At 36.7% G+C, this 20,837-nt stretch overlaps 1 protein-coding gene and 1 long non-coding RNA gene across 4 annotated transcripts in view; one reads left to right on the forward strand and one right to left on the reverse strand.

Moving 5' to 3' along the window:
- Positions 1–9,323, forward strand: part of LOC108348868 (uncharacterized) — a 43,268-nt gene extending 33,945 nt beyond the window's left edge. Inside the window, exons 1-3 of one of the 2 annotated variants that reach the window (XR_015642635.1) lie at positions 713–1,061; positions 8,633–8,673; positions 9,054–9,321. This is a non-coding gene — a long non-coding RNA (uncharacterized LOC108348868). Of the gene's footprint in view, positions 1–712; positions 1,062–8,632; positions 8,674–9,053 lie in introns of those variants that run through there. The other variant, XR_015642636.1, reaches the window with a different exon arrangement.
- The window catches only part of Dcc (DCC netrin 1 receptor), a 1,119,339-nt gene that overhangs the window by 326,163 nt on the left and 772,339 nt on the right, over positions 1–20,837 (reverse strand). For both annotated transcript variants that reach the window (XM_087592178.1, NM_012841.2), the window contains 1 exon segment: positions 8,990–9,146. In XM_087592178.1, coding sequence (XP_087448304.1) covers positions 8,990–9,146 — 157 coding nt within the window.

Below are 20,837 nucleotides of genomic sequence, written 5' to 3' on the forward strand. Positions count from 1 at the left end.
ATTAGACAAGATGGATGAAGCAAAGAAGGGCAGGCTGACAGGAACCGGATGTAGATCTCTCCTGAGAGACACAGTCATAATATAGCAAATACAGAGGCGAATGCCAGCAGCAAACCACTGAATTGAGAATAGGACCCCCGTTGAAGGAATCAGAGAAAGAACTGGAAGAGCTTGAAGGGGCTCGAGACCCCATATGTACAACAATGCCAAGCAACCAGAGCTTCCAGGAACTAAGCCACTACCTAAAGACTATACATGGACTGACCCTGGACTCTGACCTCATAGGTAGCAATGAATATCCTAGTAAGAGCACCAGTGGAAGGGGAAGCCCTGGGTCCTGCTCAGACTGAACCCCCAGTGAACTAGATTGTTGGGGGGAGGGCGACAAGGGAGGGAGGATAGGTAGGGGAACACCCATAAAGAAGGGGAGGGGGGAGGGGGATGTTTGCCTGGAAACCGGGAAAGGGAATAACACTCGAAATGTATATAAGAAATACTCAAGATAATAAAAAAAAAGAAAGCTACTGTGCTCTTTATACATATAGAAAATACGATAATGTTTTTAAGTCATGACAAATGAATAAACAGATCAAATTATCTATTGAGTTTGAAAAGGTATTAGAGAGAAACATAGAGAAAAAATTCTATATTCTATATTCTATTCTATGTCATAATTCTATAAATATAAAAAACTAACTTCTCTTCTATCTCTTTAATTTACTACAGAAGAAAGTAGGAGAGGATACCTGATTTGGACTCACTCTTACATTAAAATCTGGTCCCTCAAGCTACATAACAGAAGTCTGAGCTTCTAGACTTATCTGTGTAGCACTTGTTCATGGACACTATGAATGATCACATATACACTAGAAGCTTCACGTACAATCTAGGATATTAAGTGCCCAGTAAATGTTTATTGGTGATGTCAGTGCCAGCTTTACAGCTTTGGACATAGGAACAAGCTACTGGCTTCCATGAGCATCTGCCTACGAAGGTTTACATGGAAGAGAGATAGATCACGATGTCAGTGATCACTTCTAGTTTTGGTGATTTTTTTCAGGGTAAGTGGATATCTGCGATGTAATTCCTTCCATCTGAATCCTGGCTTTTAGACTTTTCAATGCATGATGTTTTCTGAATGGTACATTGATGAAAGCACCCAGAGGAGCGGGTGATAAACATGGCACTTACAATATTGACACTATTAGCCAGTCAGACAGACTAATGACAATGCTGGCGAGTGTAATTCGTCTGCCAGAGATGTTGTTCTTCAGCCACAGATGCTAAATCCTCTACCTTTTAAAACGCGATTGTTTCGAGGAGCCAAACAAACCTGCATAGGCAAACATCGAGCACAGCTAATCCGTCAGAGACATATGGTGGGCATTTGCTCTAGTGAGAAGCTAGGACATCCGAAATGAATGAGAATGGTGAAATCAAATTTCAAGATCGGTTTCTTTTTCTCAATTATGAAAGGTTTCATTGAATAGCTATCAGTGTTTTCATCCTCCACCATTAATTTTAGGAAAAAAATCTGAGGAATATGACACATATCATTCTGCAAATTTATCCGATTCATAATTATTTGCTTAGGATAGAGTTTATTTTTCATCTAAAATAGAGGAATCTACATGAAGGTGCCAAAAATATAGTGGGACAAAAAGGAGCAAATGTTCTAATACTAATTCACACACACACACACACACACACACACACACACAGAGAGAGAGAGAGAGAGAGAGAGAGAGAGAGAGAGAGAGAGAGAGAGAGAAGGAAGATGTGAAAGAGAAATTGATGAATTGATGAATTGATGAATGATGACGTGGAATCCTGTGTAGACCATATACTAGTTGACATTTCAGTTAGGGCTTAAATCTGAAGCATAGCTAGTGTTGATATGCCTTAGTTATTGTTATAGGGGCAAATAACACCCATCAATCAAAAGAGATATAACAAACAGAAATCTCAATCTCACAAGATTTATCTGTTCCAATGTTAGAAGGAAATTTAAGAAAATATATTAACAAGTACAAAAAAGACTAGTGAAAGCATTCAGGCACAGTGACAGTCCCAGCTATATGAAAGAATGAGTTAAGGAAACTATTTGAGCCTAGAAGTTTTTGACTAGTTTTGTTAACATAATGTTATGTTTTCCTGTATCCCCCATTGCCTCAGAAACCAAAGAAAATATAAACAAAGAAGCAGACAGACAGATGGAAAAACTGTATGAATAAGAAAAGGTGAGAATGAGTGCAAATGATCTGGAAAAATGTTCAAGAAGAAGTGAGATTCAGCACAAATACAGTAGAAGTTACATAAAGACTTACATAGCTGTGGGAATGGACTCAAGTAGAGGATTCTGTGTACATGACAGCAACACAGAAAAGATGTTATAAATAGATTTAGAACTTATTTTTAAGGTTTTCGGGAAGAATAAAAAGTGAAACAAAAAAGAATATAAACGTTGGGATTAAAGAAGGAACAAGGACCCAGAAGAGGAAGATTTAGCAAATATGAATGAAGAGTAGTGAATGAAAGGTTTTTTAAAGCAGAAAAGCAGCACAATCCAACGTATGGTTTAAAATGTTAAGTCAGTTGTTATATGACCTGACTTGCCAGATTTTAGCAAGGGTATCCTGGAAAGAAGTTTACATAAATGAGGATTGTATAATAAATGATGGGATTCAATATGTGATTGTTAATTGACTTTTGAACTCATTATAAATACCAAATCTAAAGAGTAGCATTATAGACTTCTTGAGTTCTAGTACTAAGCTAGAAGCAAAATCAGACTTATTCTTGATTTCATAACAAGACAGATGTATTTCTTTCATGAATACAGACCTATATAGATTTTAATACAAAGTATTGACTAAAATTTAATTAGAGAGAGAGTATGAATAACAAAAGAGAATTTGAGATTTACTCCAAAGACTTTGACCTGATTGGAGAGAAAGATAGTTTCAATGAGTTGGACAGAAACTATAGAATTAAAAGGATTTAGGTGAGAATTTAAAAGTTGAAAGAAAACATTTATGAGATTTTATTCAATCATGATGATTGACTTCATGTGAACAAAATGATCAATGATTCCAGATCACAAGTAAAAGTTAAAGCCAGAGAGTAGGAGAGAGAAAGGGGGGGGGGTAATTTAAAGACAGTAACAGACTCATAGATTATAATCAAGAGTGAAGAGATTTCCATAAATGATTCCTGAGGCAATTCAATATTTAAATCCCAGGGAGCTCAGGAGTGGGAAGTAAAAGAGACCAACCATGCAATGCTGACCACAGCAACATAGCCATGGACAGGAGCTGACACAAGGAAAAATGAAGTCAAGTGATGAGTGACAAGACAGAGGAGGTAATCAAATGGGGTAACACTGGCTGATCGGGATAGCATGGGAAGGAGCATAATTACTATTCAGTTTAGCAACATACAGGTCAATGATGCACACTAATAAGAAGACCAGGTGCATAAAATATAAGGCTCAAGATCATGATTAGAAGATAGCATGAGATGAGTGAAGTTAAGCAATTGAGTAAACTGTTATGAAATAAAGCAGGAGCAGTGTGTAAAAAAATGGAGACGAGAATGAAAGCACAATTCAGCAGAATGGAAAGTACAACTCCATGTTTATATATAGAAAGATATGGTCGCCCTGAGTAGGAAAACTGATATGACAGAACATCTCACACCTATAATATAAGAATGGATAAGGCATAACAAATAAGCTTAGGTTTCATCTAAGTTAAAAGTACAGGTCATTCCAGGTAATTCTTTGATTACTACAATATACTGGCAGGATATCCTATTCTACCACTCCTGGAAGTCCAAGTGGACTCCAACCATGTATGAACAAAGATGCCTCTGCTCTTTCCTGAATACCTCTCAGTTTTTTCCTCCTAGGCCATCTCTATTTGTTTCTGCCAGCCACCTGAACTTCTGGACCTCTCCCTACTAGGCAACCCGCAGTAGCCACTTTTTGCTAAGACCCAAAGGCCACAAGAACAAAGGAATAGAACATTCACAAAGACAAGACAAGATATCAATACCTAGAATCACAATCATTCCAGTCCAGATGACTAGAAAATGCAAAAACAATATCAGCCAAGACATGATCCATGTTACTCTTTCTCTACTCATCATAACCAGAATTAGAAACTATTAGATGTTCATTGTGAGCTTAACAGATATGAAAATGTGGTACATGAGGACAAGAAAATAATACTTGGCTATGTTAAAAAATGAAATTCATGTCTTTGTGGACTGGAATAAAAAAAATGAGCAAGTTAACTTATACCCAGTGAAAAATATGATGCGTATTCTCTTATATGTTATGGTGGTTTGGATAAGAATGGTCCTCTTAAGCTTTCATATTTGGACACTTATTTAACTGAGAGTGACAATATTTAAAAAGAATTGAAGAATCAAAAGTTATGGCCTTTTTGGAGGGAGTAAGTCCCTGGGGCTGGCATTGAGATTTTAAAAGCCTATGCCAAGCCCAAATTCTCTATGTAACAGGATATAGGTATCAGCTGCCACTCTAGGGTCTGCCTCCATGGTCCCATGCTTCTTGCCATGATGATAATAGACTAAACCTCTAAGACTCTAAGTAACCCCCCAATTAAATGTTTTTTTCTTATAGTAGTTTGTCCCATGTAGGTTTCTCTTCATAGTAATAAAAGAGTGACTAAGACATAAAAGGATATTAACCTTTAAGCATTTGATAGGCATATTATACTCCATATAACCACAGTATAAAGATCTAGGTATTAGGAAAGGATCTAGCAAGGAAGTGGAATTAGAATATGTACATGGAGAAAATGGAAGGAAACTAGAATGGGGTGATTAAACATACAAGGGGAGGGAACAGAAAAGTGAAGGAAGGAATACAAAAAGTAACAGTTAAAACTAAGGGCCATTTGAGGGGTCACATGGAAATCTACTACATTATAGACGCTTCCAAAAATTTATACACAGAGGAGAGAGATGTAAACGGGATCGCCAAATAATGAGGGAGGCAAGACCCCAACAAAACATGTCTTGCTACCAAGTGAACCCCCAGTGTCACGAACAGTTTCCATCTAATCATGTCATTAGCAAAAGGGGCTCATGAACACCCCCAAACAACTCAGATAAATTGTTAAGGCTATCGTTTGCTCTTCAGAAACAGATGGTAAGACACTATTGCTGAGGAGAACACATATATATTTCATTGAACACTGAGAATTTAAGCTGGGACCTAAGGAGAGACTTCACTCCTCCCAACTAGTGTTCATTGTACAGTAAGGTACACTGTATGCTACCAGAGTGAAAAATTAAATACTAACCATATATCAGTCACTTCAATCTACAGGGATGATCTGTCTCTATGTAATAATGGCATAAGTATCATGGAATTATCCAATCAAGTATTTGATTGGATTTAAGAACCACTCTGTGTGATAAACCCATCCATAAAATGCTTCTGTGTCTCAAAAGACTAGATAGACCAGGCACCAAGAAGAGCATCAAATAATATTACTCTGCTTAAGGAAAAATGACATTCTGCTACACACGAAGAATAGAGCTTAAGTCAGTCATCATCAGACAAAGTTCTTTCTGGAAGAGGTGCGAACTAATACAGAAACCCAAAACTACACAATGTGCTGAGAGTGACTTGGGACTCTCAGTCCTACATGGCATGTCTTCCTCAAACCCCTTTATTCATAGCTTAGGGAGCTATGTGCAAGAGGGAGAAGCAGGATTTGAAAAATAACAGTGTGGATAGACGACTCTAAGAAAACAGGTTCTCCCAATCACAACAGGGATGCTGTACATATCAAGTCTGTACTGTGGTAGCATACACAGGGACTTTACAGATCTGATCCAGATGAGATCCAATGCTAATAGGGAAAGTAGACAGGAGCTCACCTATCTAGCCAAGAAGCTATCTCCACATGACAACTTCCTGAAATGGAAGGTTGATTGTGTTCAAAAGAGTGTTACTGGGTATACAAATAACATTCAAGGACAGCTCAGGGCCAAACAGTAGATTGCCAGCAAAACAAACGTTAGTATTTGTGGGGTTTTTTGTTTGTTTGTTTGTTTTGTTTTGGAGGGGGGGTTGTTCACATAGTTGCCTGTGAAATTTCAATTGACGAATAAATGAAGGAAAAGAACATTCAAGGGCAGAGAAGACACACGAGATCCAATGATTTGTATTTTCCCACGAAATCAAATATGTGATGCAAGAAAGGTGGGGAGACATGGAGAAGGAGTTGAGAGGGGGACATTTGCGATGGGTATAATAGAGTTACTATATGACAAGGTTTAGGTGTCATTATAGGGGTAAGGAGAAAGAGCATTCTGAGAACAGGGTTCAGCTGGCAAGATAGGAAATATTTTGACAGGAAAGGGTATGGTAGAATGGTGTTAAAAGCAGAAGCTTGTGAACAGTTATGAAGATAAATGGTACATTCAAATTGTAATGGCAGCAAAATTGGCTTCCTTTCTCCTCAATCCCTTCATTTCTTACTTCCTGACTTCCCTCTTTCATTTCTTCTCTTCCCATTTGTCTTCCTTGCTCACCTACTGAGAATTACTTCATTCTCTATTCCACATTATCTCTGAGTTTGCTCTTCTCAGACCTTCATACTACATTTGGGCAATAACTGGCATATAAGAATTCCCTTATTTATTTCTACTAGCAATCCTGAAAAGCAAAATTTTAATCTTCTAAAGGTGTATGTTATTTGTCTATCATTTATAGACATTAAATACACAGAAATCACACAACTGAAAACTGGTAGCACCATTTACAAATCTAAGCATCTAATTTTGATTATGTATTTTATCTATTTGATAATATCTAATATATAATATATTACAGATTATAAATATATATACTTATAATATATACATATAATATAGTATATCTCTGTAAAGAATATATAGCATATATAGTATACTTCTATTACATATATTATAAATATGTAATAAATATATATGATATATATCTGTTGTATAATATCTATGAATATATAAAATAATAACTGTTGTATAATATATAATATAATATATAAGGCTAACATAAAGATTAGAGTTGGAGTTCACTAGTCAAAAGGCTTTCGAAACTTTTACTGTCTTTATCCGTACACACTGAATTTAGATGTATTTAAAATGTAAGTCTGTTAACATTTTCAATAGGCGATTGAGTGATACAACTCACTTCTATTAAAGATAATGCATACAGTGAGGGGACATTAGAAACTGCCGGACTGTTCCCAGAGACTGAGGGGAGGACGATGGAAGTGACTGACAGAATAAAGGAGGCATGGGTTAATTGAACTGAGGTAGCCTGTTCAAAAGACCTGATAATGACTGTGCTGAGAAGCAGGAGGGGGAGAAGTGAAACTTGGGATTATTGAATGGATTATTAGAATAAATAAAGAAAACAGAGGAAAAAGGTGTATTTAAAGTAGACAGTCAGCATGGTTTTGGAACAATGATATTAAAGTGTCTCTGGAAATGCCATATATAGTGATGAAAAAATTGGGCAAAGTTACTGCCTCCAACTGAATGACCAGCCAAAGAGCATTCAAGGTCTGGACCTAGGACCTCTGTACATATGGAGCAGCTATGAGGCTTGGTCTTCATGTGGCGCAGGGGCAGTCTCTGACTTGGGCTCTGTTGCCTCTCTTCGGATTTCCTTCCCTTAGCTAGGTTGTCCTGCCTGACCTCAGTGGGAGAGGGTTCACTTAATCTTAATGCAACTTGACATGCCAGGGCAGATTGGTATCTCTGGGGTGTGTGTCCCTCCTGTCTGGGAAGGAAAGGAGGGAATGGAGGAGGGAGTGGGATGTGAAACATAGAGGAGATAAGGGAGGTGCAATACAGGTGTAAAATAAGTAAGTAAATAAATAAACAAACAAATAAATAAATAAATAAAAAGATTATTCCCTCCAGTTTGCATAAATACACAAAATGAGTCCCAAATCCTCCTAACACATGATAAAGTTAAGGAGAAAATACTCACATTGGTAAGGCTAACAGAAATGTCTGCATCTTCATTCAGTGAACGATCTTAACAATCACGTGCTGTGTTCTATGTATTTCCCCTTTTATTTTACAGTCTTGTCAAACTTTAAACCAAAACAGAAACTTTAAAGGATACAGTTTAATCACTGTTAACAAACAGAAATAAAAACATTTGTGAAGTGGTGTGAATAGAATTCCTCAGTCATCACTGGGATGCACTCTTACCTAGCGATCACCTGACAAGTGTCTTGAACGTCTTGAGGTGTTACTCAAGGTCCCATCAGATTGAAGCCCTACACATGAGAAGCTACAACACTAGTAAGCAAGTCTCTGCTTCTTCCCCAGAACTTACTTGATATCTTCTCAAAATGGCATGTTATAAAACCCTAACATGCTGAAATATTCTGAGGCTAAATGTTTTGGGAACACACACCCCCCAAACTGTGAATTGCAACATGGAAAGCAAAGTTCATTCATACCAGATTAATTACTATATTCCCCAACTTTTATTAAATCATATATACACTGTCTACTATGTCTACTACATGCTTGATCTTAATTTAATCCTAATGGAAACCTTGAAAGGCAATTATTTCTTCTTCTTTTAAAGGTCAGAAGAGTCATCAAGTTCTTCAGATACTATGATTGATGGTGAGTAATCACAGTGGTTTATAATATTTAATTCTTCCAATTCTCCAGAAAATTCCATTTCTATAACAGTATCAAAATCAAAGAAAAAATATATAGTCATTTGCATCCCAACCTTTTGTTAGGGATGTTGTATATATGAGTTTGAAACTTACCCAGTTTTGACAAAGCAAACATATTCATATAGTCTGAAAAAAGGGCTGGGCAAAAGTTTCATATATTCTTCCTGGCCCTCCTGAAGATGTCCTAACCATCATTTCCTCATTTGGACATTAAAAGTGTTTGTGGGAAGAAACTGAAGTTCATCGATGGTACCTACCTGTTGTCACCCTCTCTGGAGAAAAAGACTGTGAATGTTTGAATGTTTCCTTTGGCTTCGGCAGGTGGACGCCAGCTCAAACGGACAAAGCGACTAGAAACCAAGACAGGGACCACATCTCTGGGAGCAGAAGGGAGGATGCTGGAGCTTGGGATGGCTACGAAAGAACAAGAGGAGAACATCAGAACTGCTGTCACCACTAGGCACAACTCAGAACTGAACCATAATGTACATGGTCAAGAGTATCAGACAAGTCCTAATGAAGGCTAATAAGAATAAATAATGTCTGAAGGGAAATAAGGAATAAATCTGAATACATTAGAGTTTAAAGAAGTGACTTCTCAATAGTGTATATGATTTTAGGATTATTTTATCCCTGGAATCCATGAGAAAAAGAAAAACATTGCCACTACAGATAGGTAGCAAGTGGCAAGGAGTGACATTGGATAATGCAATTTTTAATGCTTTAAAGTTATTGTATGTATGTATGATGTATATATAGGGACAAGCATATATCATGCACATAGATCAGAAGAAAACTGATTTGTTTTCTTCATCTATATCTACAAAGCTCTAGTAATATGAAATTTTAATATGTATGTAATTTCTAGATAGGTCTTGCTTTAGAAATATGGACAATATAAGTGTATTATATTTCTTAGGAGATCAAATGAAATTTTTGAATAAGAGATACATAGGCAATATGAAGGCAGAGGAAAGATATCAGGCAAATAAACATTTTCTCTGTCAAAGAAAAGTTATAATTCTTTAAATTGTGGGTTTCATCGAAGGGTGATTAACAACAGAGAAGACACAGAACAACAGTTGTACACAAACCAACATGCACCAATAAGATTCTCATTTAAATATTAATCCTATAAGACTCCAACATTACACAGCATACGCAAGGACTTATGGGTGAGCACAAATGCCACAGGAAGACAAGCAGTTATGATAAAACCTAACTCATCCATAATATACCTATATTGTTTGTGATATACCTTGGAAAAGCTATTTATATAATCTTTAGGATCAAAAATAATTAAAAGAAGCAAATTGAAAACTTATGATGAATCTGAAACTAATTGATCAACACCATCTCCCATCTCTGGGCTTGGATCATAGTCATTCTAGTTATATCTCTCTATATTAAACTTTATTGGATCCTAAAGACAGGTGTGATCATACTGTATTGTTCTCTCTGGGTCTGCCTTGATTCTATAATATAGAGGATGGGAGAGCACAGTAGTTTATAATAATGAATTCTATGTTGTAAGTTCTAAAAGAGTATGCTTGAAGTGCCACACTTAACAAATGATAGGTGGGTAAAATGATAGATTTGCAGTAAGCACAGCATCATCCTGCCACACTGAGTGCCACACTATATGCATGTCATAGGGTTACCGTTGCGGTGATGAAGCATTGCAACCGAAGGCAAGAAGGGAGGAAAGGATTTGTTTGGTTTACAGTTCTATGTCATTTTTCATTGTCAGAGGAAGTCAGGACAAGAACTGAAATAGGAAAGGGCCCTGGAGATAAGAGCTCATACAAAGGCCATGGAGGGGTGGCACTGTCTATACCATAATTTTATGAAAGAATTTTCTTAATTGAGGTTTCTCCCTCTTAGATGACTTTATGCTTGTTTTATGTTGACATGAAATTGTCCAGCACAGTGAGTATGCCGAAATATCACAGTGGAACTCATATGCGTCCATGGCTAGTTTTCAATTAAATATAATAGTATTAATGTGTAGATTTCAATTGACTAGGAGCTGGTCTAAAACAGAAGTACTAAAAAGGAGAAATCACTAGGAGAGACACAACATTCTTTAAGACATAAAGATGCGCGATTGCACTTTACTGTGGAGAATCCCTTAATTTATTGGAGAAATTAGTAACTGCTGCTTATAGAAAGTGCTTTGCAATGCTTACAGTTGAGAAATGGATTTACATATATTTGAGTCACTTATAAATTCCAGCACCATTCTTTTCCTAATTATGGTCTGTTGGTAAATGCATAATTCATCTCTGATGGATATGTTTATTTCCTATTGTTCAGGTTCCTGAATCAAGAAAATGTTTCATCTTGACAGATGATTTCTAGCCTCAAATTATGAACAACACAGTCGTCTGCACATAATTTATTTTTAAGGGAATAAAAAAATACTTCATACTATAGAAATTTTGAGTGACCATATCCAGGAAAGACGGATTTAGGTTATCCAGTGTTTCGGTGTGAAAGCAGTTCCACAAAGTTTTATAGTTTTACAGATAAAAGAAAGTCATAAATCAGGATGAGTTTAAAATGTGCTGGCAAGAACATCAGAGAAGCAGGTATAGCAAGTTCGGGGAAGCTATTCTGTAGACCCAATATCTTATCCAATGATAGTCTTAGTTTTTGGATTATTGGAAATTAGAAGACTGCTGAAGTCAGTAGATTCTAAAAAGTGGCTATCATAACTCACAGGATGTTAGTTCAGTCAGGGAAGTAGACAAGGAATGGCTTTGCAGAGGGTGAGAACTAGCTCAAGATAAGGAAACTAACTCTTGGACCTACAACATCCCAAGCTCTCCCTGGTACTGAAAGTCTAATCAGCCAGCCAGGCTCAACAGACACAACTTCTTTTCAGGTGTTTTCACGCACAATTCTCACTGTTAGGTAACATCACACTCTGTGGATGTAGGGACTGCATATTACTTATTAACTATTACAAGGTACTTCATGGCTTCGATGGCTCATTCCTGGGAACTGATGTCTATGAGACGGAATAATGGGAAGACAGTACTCTTCAGGACAAAATTAGCTGATAAAGGGCATTAAATAAAGAAGCTCCTGGTATAGTGATTCCTTCAAAAGTCCTATTTCTAACCATTTGGATACAAGTAAAATAGTTCATTGAATACAAATAATGATAGATACAAGAAAAATATACAATCGATGTTGTTAAAATACATAAAATCTGGTGATTTTTGTATGTTTGCTTCATCTGTAATCCTCACTTCATTAGGATAAACTGTGTTCTTGACTACTTAATTATTTTAGGTCTTTTAATCTCTGTAACACATAAATATTGTGTCATGCACAGAGAGTTCAGATCCACATCATAATGGCTAATAGGTATACTATCTTGGAGCGGACTTTCGCAGACTATTTTCTCTGGTTCTCTGGGTTTTCTTTCACTTGATTCAGAGACCAGTTGAGTCTATCTTCCTGCTGGGAACTAAACTGGTTGGCTGTGAGATCCTTTTCAGTGTGGATAAGGGGAAGATGCCTCACTTCCCGATGGTTTGAGAAACATTTTCCATTTGAAATGCTTGTCGGTTACATGAGAATGGAGAGATTTTATAGATTGGCAAGAAGCTTTCGAGTCATTTCTGCCTCCACTCCACGGATCCTTTCTTTACATTGGCATATTAAAAAAAGAAATTCCAGAGAATTAGGGTATTTGGAATCAACGGAAAAATTGAATGCAACTTAGTCAGCTAGAACTGATTTGTGAGAGGAGGAGAAAAGATTGCCATCTGATCTGCAGCGTCTTTCTCAAGAGCAAACAAAGTGAAGGAAAGATTCACACAATCTCCCTGATTTCCTCATGACAGACATTTACAAGCAGTGCAGAGAAGCCAAATGCTCTCCCTTTTCCCAGCTTGCTTCTCCTTCCGGATCCATTCTTCTGGTTGTATCTAATTTGGATATATAGCATTCAGAAAGCCGGACTGTACCATCTAGGCTCACTTTCGTACTTGCTGCATTTAGGATCTTCCCATTGGACAAAGCACGTGCGAACTCACATCGTTGTGCTCAGTGTTACGTGTTTATGCCTACCCCGTCCTTTCGTCCTTGCTCACCAGATCCATCACAAGCGTCTCCTAGCGACTAGACCTTCCTGTAATTCCCCTTCCTCCAGCACATGCTCTGTGCCGCATCCCGACTAAGCTTATACAAATACACACGTGGTCACGTGACTCTACTGCTTATTTGTCTTCAATATCTTCTTTTTATCCCAGGGCAAATTTCAAATTTCACAGTCAGCTTGCTTTTTCGGCTCATGCTTACAATTTGCCTTCGGTTAGGCTTTCTCTACCAAACTAAAAAGGGGCTTAAGAATGTACACATTGTTGCATAAGAAATTGCCCGCACACTGGTGTGGAATGAGGTTGCTAAGTAAAACAGGGCAGAAAAAGAATGCTTAAGGAATGACATATGTAGGACCTTAAATGTGGGGTGTGACTACAGTCTAGTCACCTAACTGGATGGAAGGGTGGTAAAATGCTGAGAAAGACTAAAAGCTTTCTGAATGCACAGTGGCCAAAAAATTAAATCAAAGCCAATGTGTGGTAAATCTGAGGTGTTTCTGGCAGTAGTATGAGGAGACAGCAAGCAGGGAGTTGATTGCCCCCTTTTATTATGAACGGACAACACAGAGTTTGACCTGTGCATGGTCTCAGGCTATCCAGGGCCAAGGAAACCTATCAGAAACACCAGATCAGACTTGAGACTTCTGGATATCAAGGACAGCATGGTATTTCTGACACACAGAGAATTTTCTGCTCTTAGAACTGTAATAATTTAATTGTAGGGAAAATGATAATATTTTCCTCCAGGTCTTCACTCAACATTTAACTATCGACACAGTATATTTAGAACTTCTTTTTAGGCTAGTATTGTTTTTAATTCCTGCTTGAATTTCATTTTTAAAAGTAAATACATTTTGGCTTGAAATTGGGAGTTTCAATTTCTGAAACGGCCTCAAACGTCTGCCACCTGGTATGGCCTACGTATCAAAGTGGCTTTCTCAATGATCCTAAAGATCAAATCATAGATCATATTTACAAAAGAATTCCCTGCGTTCTATAGTCTCAGTTAACTCGCCAAGATTTAAATCTTTATGTCAATATAAACAAGTGTATCCAATTTATTCATATAGAGACTTGCTTTCATGAAAAATACATGGTAAACTTACATGTATACCAAGATTTTTGTAGTATACAGCACTTTATTGTTAGTAACGGATTCATATTCCTATGCCACAATTTTTTTTATGGTGATAAAAAATTTCTAGTGTGGACAAAGGGATATCAATAGGAAAATGAAGCTGACATAAGCATACCGCCATCTCCAAACACATAAGATACCAAGGCATGGTGACAAGCATGTGGCCACTCTGGGCTGTGTAGTAAAGCTCTATGTCAAATGAAAACAATAAGTGAGTTATCGAGGTGATATTAATTGTGGAAAATGCAATGGCCATCCCATGGGAGATTCCGTGAATTGCCACAGGATATGCTCAGGTGATAACCATTCTTAAAGACATAAGTACAGGGTGTCCTATCTTTCTGTTTCGTCACTGCCTTTATTTGAAGAAGATTCTGCAAGCACTTCGCTTTCTTGTTTAATGGAAACATGTGCTCCTGTGGACCGAAATATGTCCTTGGGGTAAGGCTTACACAAATGCACAACAGACAGTGTTCCTCTTCTCTATCCATATTTATAACTTTTGCTCTAGGAGTAGAGAGGAAGAGGTTAGCCATCAGATAGATCTGTTGTCCTTGCTGAGACAATAGGAACCTCTGGGGTTTTGTGAGGCTCCTATGCATCCCTTTTTATTCCTGTTCAATCTCAGGCTGTGTGGTGTAATTCAAGCAGTTTCCCCTCTTCTACAGTCATAGCACCATCTGCCTGCTTTCCTGCTAACTGTCTTCTGCCCTCCCCACATTGGGGATATGCCACCCCAAAGTGTTTGTAAAGCACCAAACAAGCAGTTGTTTTTATCGTAAGAAGAATGTCTAAAAGTAAATGATGAATAATTATATTTAAAAGAAGGTTTGAGTCCAGCAAGTAATCAAGGAATATGTGTTCAAATGAAACCTAAAATCAAAGAGAGCCTGTCCTAATGGCTTACTGTCTTTCAGAATATGCTGTTTGGCGTTAGACCCAACAAGGGACTGAAGGGCATATTTTAAATACCAAAGCAGATCTGGCCTCCTGGTTCTTCCAGCATCACTCAATCCCTATATAATCCAGACATTTTTGCACCACCCTCATCTCCCTTCCTCCCTCCCCCCTCTCTTTCTCCTCTCCTCTCCTCCTTTCCTTGCCTTACTCTTACCCCTTCCTTTCCTCTCCTTTCCCATGGACCTCTTCTGGCCTCAGTCCTTGGGGTTGCTTCCCAATAAATCTGCATTTAATATAATCTAATCTGGATTGAATTGGCTTTTTACCAGAGGAGAAATAACTGATCATATACAAGCGTTGTTGTTTCTGAATTAAATTTGAAAAAAAAATGCTTCCCACTTAAAGCTACCCATATAATTGATAGGGACATTGTAATTTCATTAAGTAAGGACTTAAAAATTAAGCCGTGATTTCTACCTCAGAAAGTCTGTCTGCAGTCAGAGTCAGCACACAAAACAGAACCCAGCACCTCTTCATTTATCAATTTTAGGGGCACAAGTTTCTTAGTAGATGCTTTCTGATCTCTTTCCAAATTTGATGAATAATAGGTTTAAAGTTTTTCATGAAAGTTTTCAAGAAGCCAATGCATATTATATATAATACATATAAATTTTTATTGATAATAATATATGATTTGTGATATATTATACATATTTTATCATTCATATTATATATAATGTATTATATACTTTTATATTATATATATATAGTTTCTTGGGGAAACTATATATACCTATATATAGTTATATATATATATAACTATATAAAGTTAGAGTATATATATATATATACCTATATATAGTTATATTAGGTATATATATATATATATACATATAAACATAGTTATATATAGTTATATATAAACAAACAGTGAGGGTAGCCTTCAAATCTTTTTCTTCCTAGTCACCTCACTCCCCATGACATAGTCAACAAAATTAAGTTGGTTTCCCACTCATGCTGACCATGCCAGTGAGTAGTGCAGTGGGCGTGTGTACACAGGGAGATGTTCTTTTCTCCCTTGTCTGGGCTTCTGGACTTGCTTCTTTGTGAGCTGGTCCAGATTTAGATGGTCCAGACAAAACTGTGAACAGCAGGATTCACAGATTCACCCCCCTACCCGCCCTGCTCTTTAAAGAGTTGTCATTTGAAAAAGAATGGATACCTTTTTTTTTAAACAAAGAAATAGCTTCTTGCATTATATCGGGGAATTAATTTTGCCCATGCTAATCCCCCATGCTTTCTTTCTTCAGTAAGTTCTCTTCATAATAAGTCTTAATAAGGAACCAATCAGAACCCTTTCACTTCTCTGAGAGGTCTAATCTCTTGTCTGGCCCTAATCTCTCTGGCCCATTACTGTTTCCATGGTTACAGCTTCTTTATCTGTTGTTATAGAGAGGAAGAAGTGAATTGGCCATACTCTAACAACATAGTCCTTCTCTTTTAGGAACACTTTTAAAGGAAAAAAAAAGAATAGCAAAATTCGAGTGATTAGGATGATTTCTGAAGTTAATTACAAATTTAAAAATGCTTTTAATATAAAAAAGTTAAGTTTTTTTTTGTTCAAAACATTAGTATGCTATTGAGTTAGCTTTTCTATAAAAATGACAGTCTTTCAAGGTTCCAGATATATTTTTCATTGGCAAATTTAATATATAGAATTTGGGGATATTTCCTTTTGTTCTGAGCACATTAATAGCATGCTACTGTCATCGTGTTCAAGAAAGAAAAGGGAAAATAAATCCCTAAAGTCAAAGATATTTAATTTATACAATACTTCTAACAAACAGATTAATTGCTCTGTGACATTTTCATGTTATTAACTATATATGACAATTACATCTACCAATCAACTAGCTGGTTTATTTTGTTTTATTATTATGTGACTACTGAGTCACATAATGCATAGAATACAAAATATATGTGGGTATTCTTAGTGAAATATGAGGGAGACTCCATTGCTGTAAGAAAAACATTTTGAATACTTTGTCTTTCCTTTTCTGTTGGTAGCCTGACATCAGACCCTAGCATATTTTGTGTAATTGGGGGAGTAGATAAAACTGAAAGGTTCAAAGTTTATAAAGAAGTTTCATTATTTGGTACACAAAAGAAGTTTGCCTGTGTGATGTCAAAAATTGGAAAACATAATTTGCTTTCTAACCTCTTTCCAAAATTCAAAGAACCATGACGTTTTATATAGTCCATTAGGAAATTTGAAAATAAAGAAGAGAGAAAGAAACGTAGCTTTTTAAAAATAGTGCCTTAAATAATGTTCCTTTTAAATAAGTGAGGTAAAAGTTAATATGCTTCATAATATCTCATTAAATATTGTTCTTGTAGGTGAGGGAATGAATGGCTTGGCGTATAAAACAACTGCTGTGCAAACATGGGGAAGAGTCTGCATTCCCAGCCCCACTTATAAATTTGGGCAAGCCTTTATTTTCCAAGTACTGCCTGAAGCATGTGGCTCCTCTGGGCTTTTTGTTCAACTGAGAAGTCCATTCAAGTGCTGTGTTCCTTGTTCAGTGAGGCACCCAGTGTGATAACCTAACCCAAGTAGACATTATCTAATGGCACCTCACAGGAGTCAGCATTTACATTACCTTTAACATTTTTCAAATTTTTGTTCTGGGAAGCTTCAAGCTCATCTTTTTCTACTGCTTTGTAAGATTACATTAAATACTTGTGAATTACAGATAGTGCCCACACTGCTGGGTATTAACACTTATTCTATTCCTGTGAAGGGTTAATGTTGTTTCTTCCATCTCCAGTCTGTCTCCCATTTTTACCCTTCCTTACTCCATAGATCACCACCTCCTCTCTATTTCTATGTTTCTGTAATTTTGCAAAATGTGTGCGTATATTTTGATACTACACAAACATTCATTCGTATGGATACACACGAAGATATATGCACATTAAGATGAGGAATCAGTGTTAGGTGTCTTCTGGTGCTTTCCACCTTACTTTTGAGATATGGTCTTTCATTGGATGAAGAGCTTACCAAATTCCCTCTACTGTCTATGCAGCTACTCCCAGGATGCTTCTTGGTCCTGCCTGCCTGCCTAGAATCAGGACTACGGGTACTCACTGACATGGCAATATTACATGGTTGCTAGGGTTTCAAGCTCAGGTCCTCAGTTCTGTACAGCAAATTCATAAGGCTTCTCTTCAGACTTTTTTTTTTCTTTTCTTTTTTTTTGGAGCTGGGGACCGAACCCAGGGACTTGCACTTGCTAGGCAAGCGCTCTACCACTGAGCTAAATCCCCAACCCTCAGACTTTAAGAAATTAATTACAATTGCATCCTGATTTAAACCTATGTATGTAGGATTTCTCTCCATTGGGCTATGTTACTTGACATAACCTCTTGCAGTTTGTTCTACGAAACAGCAAATGTAAGCATCCAGTATCACATTTTGAATAGATGACCTTTTTTATTTACCCATCCACCCATCAAGATCTCCCACAGTTTATTACACATCATAACCCTTGGGCTAGAGCAATTGAGGAGTGAAGGTATCTTTTTGACATACTTATTTAATTTCCTTTGGCGACACCTGGTAGTGCCATAGATGGATCAAATAAAATTAGTATTTTTGAGGATCATCCATACTTTCCTGCATAATGGCCATGCTGATTCACTCCCTTTCAGTATTCCTTCTCCACATTTTTTTAAAATAAAATTTCACAATTTTAATTACATAATTTTCTTCTTCCCTTTCCTTTTTCCATCCTTTATATATCTCCTTGCTCTCTTAAATTTATGTCTTATTTTTTCTATTAATTGTTAGAAACTTATACTATCTATCTATCTTTCACTTATTATCTATCTATATATCTACCTTTCTGTTTATTTTCTATCTGTCTGTCTATCTATCTATCTATCTATCTATCTATCTATCTATCTATCTACCTACTTACCTACCTATCAAATCTAATATCTATCTATCTATTCCTAAATACATAAATATAATCTGCTTTTTGTATTAAATAACATTTTGTATGTTTTCAGGGCTGACCCTCTGCTATTAGAGTGGCAGTAGGTATGCTATTCATTTCTCCCACTCTCAGCAGTAAGCTGCCTGCATTTTTTTTATACAGTATAAATCCTGCACCTAATACTCAGGGAACATTGCAGAAGCAGAGGCAGAAAGAGTGCAAAGAGCCAGGGAATCATAAAGTTTGCTGTGAGATGGCCTTGTGAAAATTTCAGAAGCTATACAATGAAGTCTTAACAAGATGACTGCCTAAATCGAGAACAAAGACACATGTAGACGTGTTAATGTAGAGAGAGGGAATAGCCCAGGAGGTCTTCTCCAAATTCTGCCAATGGTTATCTTATTTTGTATATTTGAGAAACTATTTTCAGATGTGAATTTTCATCAAAAACAAGTGAAATATTTGGGGGGACTTATATAATTTTTGGACAATAGGAGGTATGATTAATTTCTTAAAAGCTTTTTCTATTCCAAATTTTCAGATGAACATTTGGGCATTTAAGCATATTTTCTCACAATATTATGTATTATATCCCTAGAAGTTATATAGTTTATGCTAATGGTAAAAAACAGTTCTGTGGATTGGACTGTGTTATATATAAATTTTTGGTTAAAATGAATTTAATTTGTACAATCACCTATTAGCCAATTTGATATTCATTGAGAATCCTCTTTGAAAACTACTATGTGAAAGGCTTATCATTGTGTCTTCAAGGACTAAAGAGAAAAAGTTGCTAAGTGATTCTATGGATAGATAACACACATAAGGTCCTACAGTCTCCTTTTGACCTTTGGCGCCATACTGTTCACATCATCTCTGCTCTGTTCCTTTAGACAGTGTCATCCTATAAGCAATCTGTAGATACTCTAAATATATGGGGGCTAGACTTGAGGTTATCTACAGAGGCCTTATCTACAGACTTTGTCTTCGAGCTTAGTCTCAGTGTAAAGTAATTTTAATCCAGTAACAAGACTGGTCTGGCAAACTATCACATCCAAAGATCTTCTAGGCCTATGTGATCCAGCTGGACTGACACATCTTTAAGACTGAAACACAGACATGCCCTTAGTCTTTAATCTTTTATCTTTAATCTCAACCAAGGAAGATGAAATGGGTTTGAAGTAGGAAGTAGTCATGTTTAAAAGTGATGTCTAAATTGAGGGACAGATAACCGGAAGAATCAGAGAAAGATTTGGCAGATTCAGAGGTAGGATACTCCCATCTTCCACTGAACATACATACAGGAAAGAGAGGCAATTTAAGAAAACAGTGAGAGAGAGAGAGAGAGAGAGAGAGAGAGAGAGAGAGAGAGAGAGAGAGAGAGAGAGAGGTTTTTTACTGGGATAGTTTTACAACGGCAGGTTGGAGGTAAAGACAGAATGATCCAGAGAATGAGAAGAAGCCAGAAGATTAGAACAAACTCCCAGAGTTAGAGGCCAAACAGAGCCGTTCAATGAGAAGCCATTTTGAATTAGTCAACCTGGAGGAGAGTTAAAGTCAGAACAGCTGAGTTGAACCAGCCGGTCAGAGTCCAGAAGGAACTAGAAATGGTGAGCTTATTCAGGAGAAAAGAAGCTTCCTGTTGAGTTAAATCAATGCAAGTAAAAGACAATTCATCTTAATTTTTCTTAGTTCCCCAAATCCTCATGCTTTTATATACTATGGCCTGAGCTAGAAATCCTTCTTATACTTTATTGATTTGACTTTTATTCATCTTTCCGGATTTAGGTTGTATGTTTCTCCAATCAGCTATCAAATTTTTAGGTTCCTCTTTTTTAGGTTTTCATAGAACTATCATGAGATGAAGATCTTTCTAAACACTATAATGATATTTTCACTTAATTTTTATCTTATTGTATTTGATCCCCTATGCCAGCTTATAATGTATGTTGAA

Source organism: Rattus norvegicus, chromosome 18 (assembly GCF_021556685.1).
Source record: "Rattus norvegicus strain SHRSP/BbbUtx chromosome 18, alternate assembly SHRSP_T2T, whole genome shotgun sequence".
NCBI classification, from domain to species: Eukaryota; Metazoa; Chordata; class Mammalia; order Rodentia; family Muridae; genus Rattus; species Rattus norvegicus.